Source organism: Cornus florida, unplaced genomic scaffold (genome assembly GCF_030987335.1).
Source record: "Cornus florida cultivar Cherokee Brave unplaced genomic scaffold, ASM3098733v1 CherokeeBrave_3.0.0_Hap2_Chr03, whole genome shotgun sequence".
Lineage (NCBI taxonomy): Eukaryota > Viridiplantae > Streptophyta > Magnoliopsida > Cornales > Cornaceae > Cornus > Cornus florida.
Genome location: NW_026775573.1, coordinates 52,571,075 through 52,581,361, shown reverse-complemented (window position 1 = coordinate 52,581,361; position 10,287 = coordinate 52,571,075). Strand labels below are relative to the sequence as shown.

General features: G+C 33.7%; 1 protein-coding gene and 1 long non-coding RNA gene across 3 annotated transcripts; one reads left to right on the top strand and one right to left on the bottom strand.

Moving 5' to 3' along the window:
* Positions 1-1,158: 1,158 nt before the first annotated feature.
* On the bottom strand, positions 1,159-5,118 carry LOC132300530 (uncharacterized). 2 transcript variants are annotated; one of them, XM_059797644.1, is made up of 2 exons: positions 4,935-5,118; positions 1,159-2,991 (listed from the first exon to the last, which is right to left on the bottom strand). In XM_059797644.1, exon 2 carries the CDS (start codon positions 2,530-2,532, stop codon positions 1,321-1,323), a length of 1,212 nt encoding a protein of 403 aa, XP_059653627.1. In that variant the 5' UTR covers positions 2,533-2,991; positions 4,935-5,118; the 3' UTR covers positions 1,159-1,320. The 2 variants fall into 2 exon arrangements, with proteins under 2 accessions (XP_059653627.1, XP_059653628.1); XM_059797645.1 differs by having other exon boundaries at positions 1,159-2,987.
* Positions 5,119-6,596: 1,478 nt separating this feature from the next.
* Positions 6,597-9,426, top strand: LOC132300529 (uncharacterized). Its single transcript, XR_009480476.1, has 3 exons — positions 6,597-7,129; positions 7,407-9,219; positions 9,270-9,426. It is a non-coding gene; the product is annotated as an uncharacterized LOC132300529 (long non-coding RNA).
* Positions 9,427-10,287: the final 861 nt, after the last annotated feature.

Below are 10,287 nucleotides of genomic sequence, written 5' to 3'. Positions count from 1 at the left end.
ATAAATCTTTTTTATTTACATTTATTACCTATGGTTTTGGTTAAATTATACTAATGGCCACAAAAATTATTTATTAAAATTCACTATATATTTTAACTCGTCCAAGTTTTGAACCTTCAAACTCACCCCCCCGTCATTTTGACAATTTTGCACTCTTTTCTGGGCCTTCAAACCCGCTATATTTAGCCTATATGACTCTCTTGTGAATATCGTAATTGTTGGCAACATAACTTTGGTTCTTTATAATTTTTTGAAAATTTTCCTACAATTGATTTTTTTTTTTTTTGGTAGGTGAATTTTACATAACTTTCACTGCACTTGACCACAACACAATCGCCAACGCACAAATCAAAATCATTCATCCAATCAATTGAGCTAGAGTCATATCTAGTTCAAATTCAGCATTAATGAACAAACGGACTATTCACACCATTTTTGTATCAGCAGTGCTGCAAGTTGTGATTCTATCTTATAAGTACATAGTTGTAAGCAAATATCAATCTAGTATTATGAAATTACTTACTATAATTGAGATCTATAATTGAGATGGTGGTGTAAACTGAAATATTATGGAATTACTTACTATGATTACTCTTTTGAGATCGGGTATAAACTCAAAATTTTAAATATTTCATTAGGAGTTGTGCGGTGAAAAGAAAGGTTGAGAAATGCAAAATTTAATCAAATTCCGAATTATAAAAATTAATTGTTTAATTACTTTTATTTCACTATTATATTGTTTAATTTTTATTTAATATAGTCATTTTAAATATAAGACTTATAATATTAAAGGCCCTTTGACCTAACTCTTGAAGAATTGTCCAAACTGACTATAAACAAATGGTATAAAAAATTTACTTTGGTAAAGGAGGCTGAAATGTACAATATGCAAACCTGGTTTTGAAATAATTTGACAACTATGTCAAATTAAGTAAACTTACCAGCTTGTGTTGCAACTTCTTCAATATTATCTAAATTTCGTAAAATGAACCAACATTCCAGGCAGGAGAAACATATGCTTTTATAACTATGTGATTAAAAACACAAAACACCTAATAACTGGAATATACATAAACACTCATTGTCATCCCAATGAAAATGAGTGAGCATACCTTGTTCTTTGCGGTTGTAAAAACCAAACAGGATAGAAGAGATATATAGACCAATTGTTCCACCAAAAAAAATATATAAGTAGGTGGACAGCAGGCAAAGCATGTCACAAATAGAGAACAGAACAAAAATATCAATCCTTATTAAATCTAAAATAAACTCTTTACAAGGTATTTTCTTTGCCCCCAAAAATGAGTTCTAATTTTGCTTTCAGGATCCATCATCAACTTGTGCAGCAGGAAGCATATGCCAGCCAAGAAGTTGAGGTGAGCCTAATGGGGTTGAATGCTGACTAGGAGAGAAAAGGCTCAGTTCGACAAATGCCCCGGAGGATTCACTTCTCTCCATATTCCGAAAAGAAATGGATCCACGCTTTGTTGACGCGAGAGAGTTCCTCCCAGGGCTACTTCCCCCCATAGTTTCTTCCAGAGAATTTTGGTCAGCGATTAGTGAAGTGGTGTCATTGTATTCGTCACTAACTCTTCTTCTAGCCTCTATATCTTGCAGATTCTTCAACGCTAAAGAATCCGCAACTGGGTAATACACAAGATTGAAAATACCCACCCCAGCACAACACAACAGCGAAAGAAAAGCCAAAAAAGCAAGAGTTTCAAACAGAAAATGTTCTGGCCTAGAAAGAACGGATAAACCAAGCAGTAGAACCCTTAATGGAAAGAAACCGGAAACAGAGAATATCAGTGTGTAAACTCTCTTTTGCAAACCCTTATTGATGACCAAATTTAAAATCCTCCTCCCAAGCCAGAACAAATAGGTTGTTAGAACAGTAGAGAACAGACCAAGGAAAATGGTGCTCAGTAAAGGGTAAGTGCAGAGGGCAACATCATCAAGGTCCTTCGTCTTGGCAGAAGCAGCTGTGCTTATAAAATAATGAGGTAATTTGTGCACAATACTCTCATCCTTGTTAAATTGCGGTCCAATTAAAATAACTACGAGCTGAAGAACAAACAGTGGGAGGCAGAAGAGAAAAACACAACCTGCTGTTTTTCCGTTCCATTTTTGGCTCAATGTCCCTAACTCTGTCTTCTGCAAGGAGCCACGAAGGAGAAACACAAGAGTCAGAAACAGGCAAGGTTCTGCAAACCCTAGGTTTGAAACAATGTAACATTTGCAAACAGTTTCCTGCCATTTCAAGTTAAGGGCATTCAATACTCTTCCCTCGTGTCTCAACAAATTCAATCGAACAATCTCCCCGAAACCCCACCAGATTGCAAACAGGATGAACGTTATCCTGATAATCCAAGGACCACTAAAATAACCAAGTTGAATAAAACCTTGACTGTAAACACGAGTACGAAAGTAAAAGGAGTACAGAATGCAGAGCAAACCCAGAAGAACCAAAATAGCAACAAGACAAATTGTCACCACACCGAGTGCATCAGCAACAAATCTCGTCAGGGGCATTACCCAAAGCACAGATTCCACGCATGCTCTCTGCCAGCATGGATACAGAAAAATCCTCCAGTATGTGTATGCTTCCTTCTCAGTGTATTATACAAGAAAGACTCCTGATTGTATGGAAAGACTCCTGATTTCACCTCAAAAAGACCATATAAAATAGTCACCGAGGATGAATAACAGTAGTAACACTACCAGCAGAAACCATAAGGAAAATACCCGTCAATTAATACACCAAAAGCAAGTATTTTCCTCCAAATCTACAACCACACAATTCTTCTCTGTGATCACCAATCAGAGAGTAGTCCTTGCAAAAAAAAACTTCACTCCTTCAGAACATTGATAACATTCCATGAATAGCATCCACTCCCAGTTCAAGAGTAACTTGTATTAGACTCGTAGTGTGGTATCAAGCCCAGATTTAAATTTTGAGAACCCTTAACGATGAACTCCAAGATAAACTGCCTACAATATAATAGGTACAAAAACACCTGTGAGTCAAAAATAAAAAGGAAAATGTAGGCAATTCAACCAAATATAAATAATGATAATTAATTAACAAGGGGAGAAAGAAAAAAGAGTGAAGAACATTTGTAAAGGCAGTACTGTAAAGCCATGCTAGCAGGTACTTCAAACAATCAAAATAAGAAATTCTATCATAACCAACCATGACTTCAACACTGCAACTTCCCATTTGAGTGGCAGGATATACCACCAAACAAGTATAAGACCATCTTGCAATGTTAGTGTCATGAAATAATCAAGGCCTATCATCTAACAATCACTATTCAATGTGATAAGGGCACTATAAAAAAGAAGCATTTATGAGTTTAACCCATTGACTCGAATACTCCCCATTCAAATTTTTAGAATCTCTACCTCCAGCATATTTTATCGAAACCAAGTTGCCTGCCTAATAAAGTCAAACTAAATTTCGACACTTTACCCAACAAGCTGTGGGCTTAAAGAAATGCATTTTATGATGAATGTTCTGATTGAAAATTAGGCAACAGTTTCCATAGCAGAAAATCTAACTAAGTCCAAAATTGCTCGAAGAACAGAAAGAAAAAAGGGGCAAAAAAAAAAAAGAAAAAAAAAAGGAAATTGGAACGATGTTACACCTTCCACACTGTGAATACAATTTATAATCTATAATCACTATTCCATACAAATGAGTACAGGCATAAGAGTTTCTTCACATTCCTAACACATCTGTTTTGACTAATTAATTAAACCTTAAAACATTTTATAGTTTTCATTTATTTGTGCATAGATAACACATATTTTGCCTTTATTGTAACAATCCCATAAACATTTGATCCAAAAGGAGCTTTTTGATTAAAGAGTAAAAATAAATATACAATACTCAAATTTGCAGCAAAAGCTTCATAAAAACCACCATTAATATCCAACTATTCTAACCGTTACATCAATACCTTCACTACAAATTGTAGGTTTCATGAACATCTTATACACATCTCTGTGCCATTAATTTTGGAAAGAAGAAGGGGGCACATACAAAATCACACTTCAAACCAACTGTAATTACAAACGAGGAAACAAAAGTACCAAATAGAAAAATTAAGTGTTCCAATCCTCTTAATGTAAAAAGCAAATGTACATTCCACCACTAAAATGTTGCAATCGGATTTGCCATGCACTGTTGCACATAAGCATTAAGAGCTATTAAAATGGATTGGTGAATATTCCTCTATTGTATTCCCAACAGAGAATTCTAAACAAATTTACAAGTAGTAAAAAAAGACAACACAGGTTAACATATGATATGTAACCTAAAAACCTTTAACACTAGAAAGAATGCCCACCATTTTCCTGTCAATTTTAAGGGCCATAATGGCATGCTTTTCTGTAGTTCCCTAAATTTCACCCACAAGTAGTACAAACAACTTAACAATGCCCATGTTCTATGAGTTCAAATATATGTATATTTATATTTACATGCCCATAAACTCACATACATAATCATATATGTAACAGGACATTCTTCGAGCCTTCTAATAAGTAAGTGTCCAATCAACATGCATATTTTCAATTCACATCCATCCAATCGGATAGTAATATTATAATTCTAAACATTTATAAGCATACATATAAATATACATAATATATACATATGGAGAAAGTCCATTACCAAAATAAAAATCTCATTTTAATTTCCAATTTTACTAATTAAACAATAAGCCACCACAAAACGAACAAAAACAATCAAAACATCACATGCAGTTAATTACGTGCTTTGCGAAGCAAATAACACACACAATCAACGAAAATTTTTGGCAGAAAAACAGGCATTGATCAGAAAGTGGAAACAGAAACCCAAACTTGAACCAAATCAAAACGAAAACAGTAATAGAACCGGAAGAAAAGCAGATCAAAAGAGAGCTTACGAGGCAGAGAATGTCGATCTGTTGAGCTCCAACTACCAATCTCGGACTCGCATAAAGAAAATGAAAACCCTAAGAGAGAGAGAGAGAGAGAGAGGAGTGTGTGTGTGTCTGTGTGAGAGAGAGACTCTGAGATCGTAAGGTAGAGGGGGGGGGACTAGAGAGAGAGAGAGAGAGAGACTTTGTTGGTGACAGGCTGTCTCCAGCAAATAATAAACCAGCGAAATAAAATTTTTGGAATAGACAGACAGTCTGTACACAGCTGGATTTCACAGAGCCTCTAGGCTCGGGAGGACGAGGGGGCTGGTTCGGTTAGTATACGAGCCTACGTGGCAACGTGCCCGCGGCGGCGTTTACGGAGAATGTTTTTTTTGAGTTTGGGAAGGAAGATGTTTAGTGCTTGCTAAGAAGTGCGTTCCTTCCATCCATTTGGTGCCACGTGGAAACTTCCCAAATAGACACATAAGCTTCTAAGAGTGTATATGTTAAGAATTACCCTTAAAAAAAAAACCTAAAACAAAATATTTATTTATATCTATATATATATATATATATATATATATATATATAATTTGAGAAACTTTTGTTATGGGCGGATTCGCTTCAAGCCAACCAGATTCATCCATAGTATGTCCATATTCCCGAATAAATAAATAAATTCTTAACATTCCAAAAGTTTATGTAAATGGTGTCATCAGCTATTTATATCTTGTCATTTAAATAAATATATATTATTTAATGAACCATATCATTATGCGTCAAAATTTAAATAGGCCGATAATAACATGTCATCAATAGAATTATTTTTATTTGACTATTTATACCAAATTTTTTATTTGTTACATAATTGACTAATTAAAAGAATAAGAAATTTTTTAAGATAAATTTTTTTATTTATTTTTGACAATAACACTCACACCAAATATTTGTAGTGAATTGCATAACTGAATAAGTTTTAATTAGCTATTTATACCATAAAGTAGGGGCTTCACTTTCTTATTTGTTGCATAATTGACCAATTAAAACAGTAACTCTAGCAATTTAATACAACTATTTGGTGCAAGAATTTTTTTTTTTTGGCAAAAGCTTAGGTAATTATTTACGGTACAAAAATAAATCTTACATTATATTCCTAGTGGCTAATGGGGGTGTCTTTATCAGGTGTCAATCTAGGACAACCCTATCTAAAAGTGGTTCCATTTTTTATTAAAACTTTTTGTAATTTATAAGTCGATCACATTTTTTGTGACAAGATATGGCATCTGATTCACACACTATTATTATCCTTGAAGGCTTGAGCTGGCTGTTTCCATATGCCAGTTGGATGCCTTGATTTTCAGTCGATAACTTGGTGCATTTTTTGGCAAATTGGTTTATTATTATGGTATCTTTTCTCTTTCTTAAATAAGTTAAGGGCCTGTTTGGAGGCCCATATCTGTTATTGTTTTCATGTTTTGGTTTCATTTTTGGGCCAATATCATGTTTGGAGTGGGCTGATGTGGTATTGAACAGTGTAAAAACATTATGAGATTTGGGCCAAAACTCATATCAAAGAATTGGTGATATTGGGTGATATGGTTTACTGTAGCGGCCATATCAACCCAAACCAAAACCATGTCAACCCTCATTTAACTATAGCGGTGATATCAAGTATAAAAATTCGCATATCAGAACTGGCCCATTTTTCAGCCTCACTCTCTCTCTCTTCGCGCAGCTCCTTGGAGGCGATTTCAGAGGCGATAACTTCATACAAACTCTTCCACCACCGATCTGGCATATCTCCTCCACCAGCTACCTCCTTCCATTTTTGGTATTGCTGGCCTTTCTTTTATCTCGTTCGCCAAACTCAACCTTCTCTCTACTTCTCTCTATTGACAGAACTCAAGCCCTAGTTTTCTATTCGATCCCTACTTCGACGATGGAATTATCAATATATCCCAGCCTCTCTCCATCTCATCTCATAGATAGATTACGGAAGATGATTCAGACCGAATCTCTCGCTCCACCTTCACTCACAGTCACTTCATGGTCGGATCGAAGCCCTAACCTGTGAAAATGTTTTCCCTCTTTCCGTCAAACCTCTTGCAGTTGGCCATCGGAGCAAACCCTAAGCCCTAAAGAAGAAACCCGAAGTCTGGAATCCTCCATTAGAGACGCGAAGATGTGTTCGGCGATTTACAGACGACCGCTGCTGCTAGGTTTGTTTCCAATCCATTTCTCTCTGTATTTATACACGTATATGTGTGTGTGTGTGTTTGTTCACAAAACTTACTCGGTCGATTAAAATGGATACATAAATTTTGATTCTTATTCTTCTCACTCCCTGACCCTCTTCGGCGATTAAAATGTTTATATATATATATGTGTGTGTGTGTGCGTGCGCGCTTTTCTGTGTATTGATCTGTTGTTTAATCGATTCTTGATTTTTTTTTCATTTGATGAATACATGACTCATCTATGCGATTTTGATGTTAGAGTTAGGCCAGAGGAGTTCAATTTTTGAAGAGGATGTGTACAAACAGGTTAGGGATTTCAATTTTGTTGATGTATTTACAATGACTTTGATGTTTCAAGGTAAGCCTCTGTTTCTTTGTTTCACTCTCTCTCTCTCTCAAGGTAAGCCCTATTTCTTTGTGTCACTCTCTCTCTCTCTCTCACACACACACGTGACTTCTGAAAATCGAGTGTCTTGCGTGGATTAAAATAAAAAAAATCTGGTTTTGGGTTGGAGTCTTACATTCTATTCGTATGTTGTTGGCTTGTTTACTCTAAATCAATTTATTTGTATTTGGGTTGCTGTTATTTGAAATGCTTAGTTGTGTTCCATCATATGTTTATAGATGGCTGATTTTGTTGAATTCTTTGCTACTTTGGATACATGTCAGTGTAGAAAAATAAAATAAAATAGGTCACCTTTGATTTATTTTAGATGTTCTGTGAAATCCAACTGTTATTGCTGGGAAAAACCACTCTTTATATATGAGTATCTATATATATTAAAATTTTCTGTGTTCTTCAAGGGGGGTTCTATGTTTTAGAAAAATATTGAGTTTGCAGAAATTTTTGCCACGGAAATTGGATTTTTTTCTAACTTAACTTCTAGAGTTTCAAGATTATTGGGTCTAACTTTATACAATCCTGAAGGCTCATTTCTGGAGTGGTCAAGTATATTTGAATTTTGTTGATGTATTTACAATGACTTTATACAATTGTTTAATTTGCCAAATAGCAAGATACATGGCTTTATTTTTAATTTCACATTTGACTGAGATACCTTTCAAATACTCATTCATTGCCATTCTGAAGATTGATTATATATATATATATATATGTATATCATGAATTATATTTGAATAGTACATCATTCAACCTAATAAATCAAATTTTATTTCATATGTTTCAACAATTGGGCCACCACCAATCTGGAAATGTCCATTTTTTAAGGGGAAACCATGCCGGATTTTCGAAAAAAAAAAATGAATTTAAACTTTGATTCCAAAAAGGCATGTGGTTGATTTTTGAAACTTGAAATGGATTTTTGAAAGAGTTTTGAATAGTGGATTTGAATTGAAAAGAAAGAAAATGTTAAATTATTTTAAGAATCCAAGTTGTTTTGACATGCATAGTTTTTGACTTTGAAAAATATTGATTGATCAAATTTTGTTTATTGTTTTATTTCATTGTCTTGAATATGAAATGCATGGATTGTTGAAGAAGGCCTATGAGCTATCTGTGCTCTGTGATGCTAAGTTGCTTTGATTATCTTCTCTCAATAAGGAAGGGTCTATGAGTTTTCCAGTACAAAATATATTTATCATCATCTTACCCAATCAATTTCAGATAGCACCTATTCAATTAGTGTATGTGTGTGTAAATTGTGTATAGTTTATGTTCACTATAACTATTGTAAATTGTGCATAGTTTATGTTCAGTGTGCTTCTACAAACTGCTCTTGGGTACTAAGATATATGCAGTTTTTCCTTATTGAGCAGCATGGTTAAAACATGATCATTACAAAAACAATTCATGAAGGACATGGCACCAGTGGGATTTATAGGACGCATTCTCCAGTTGCTACAACTTCAGGAAGCTAGTGATCTCTCAGTTAATCAAATAGAGGCCTATGCAAGTATAAAGAAGTGTGTGTACATTTTATGGAATGAATTTTAGTGATCTCCGGTTGTGTGTACTATTTTTAAGGAATTTCTAGCTCCCTATATGTGCAACTATATATGTGAATGGTGCAACAACAATTTATTAAGTTTGTGATGAATAAAAAAAACTTGTGGTTTGGTATGTTATTTATGATTGATTAAAATCCTACAAAATATTTTCAAGTACTTGTTTGGATGGCAATAATTTTTCTAGCAGGTTGTTTGATGGCATGCCTCTCTTTTTATTTTTTTATTTTTGTCGGGGTGATTTATTGTTCTCTCTTATAAGAGAGGGATCATCTTTGATTGCTCGCTTTTAATCTTTCTTCCTATTTATCAATTCTGCTTATGGTTGTAGATATATTGTATGAAATATTCAAAAGTTGGTTATCAAAATAAATACTCGAGAAAAGGGGAAACGGTCTCATGAGTTAACAATAAAAATATTAGTACTTTGAAGGATCTACAACAGGAAATTCAAACTAATCTTACTAAAGTAAACTCATTCACAAGAGTCAATGTCCATCATTTGCTTCTTGTTAGTTTCAACTACAAGGATCTCTCTCTCTCAATCATAATGAATTTATATAATATATATATATATATATATATATATATATATATATATATGAAACAAAACAAAGTTAAATGGAGTACAAGCCAAAAGAAAAAGATAAATGGAGTGCAAAGATCTCCTCTCATTGAAAGATTATTACAAAGTTAGATTTGTAGTTTGGTTGCCACTAATCATGTTTATGCCTTATAAACATCCCACATGATCTTATTTATACATGTAAATTTATTCATAATTTTTTTTCCCAACTCTTTAATGCAGAATATATATATTTTATTTTAACAAATTATCTGAAATTATAAAGAAAAATGGACTATTACATATAAACATATAATTGTATTCATATATATAATTATTCAAAACAAAAACAAAACAGTCTTTTACCACACAGATATCTTGTTATTGATTCAGAATTTTGACAACAAAACTAACTTTCCAAACGTGTTTTGTTTTCGAATTCCTTAAAATGCATGACATTACCAAACGCATTTTCATGTTTTTGATATACAATTATCAAAAACAAAACAGTCGTTACCAAACATGGTTCCGATTTCTACTAAAAACATATCAATACCAAAACGGTTGTTTTCATATCATACCAAATCATAACATATAACGTTATCACGAT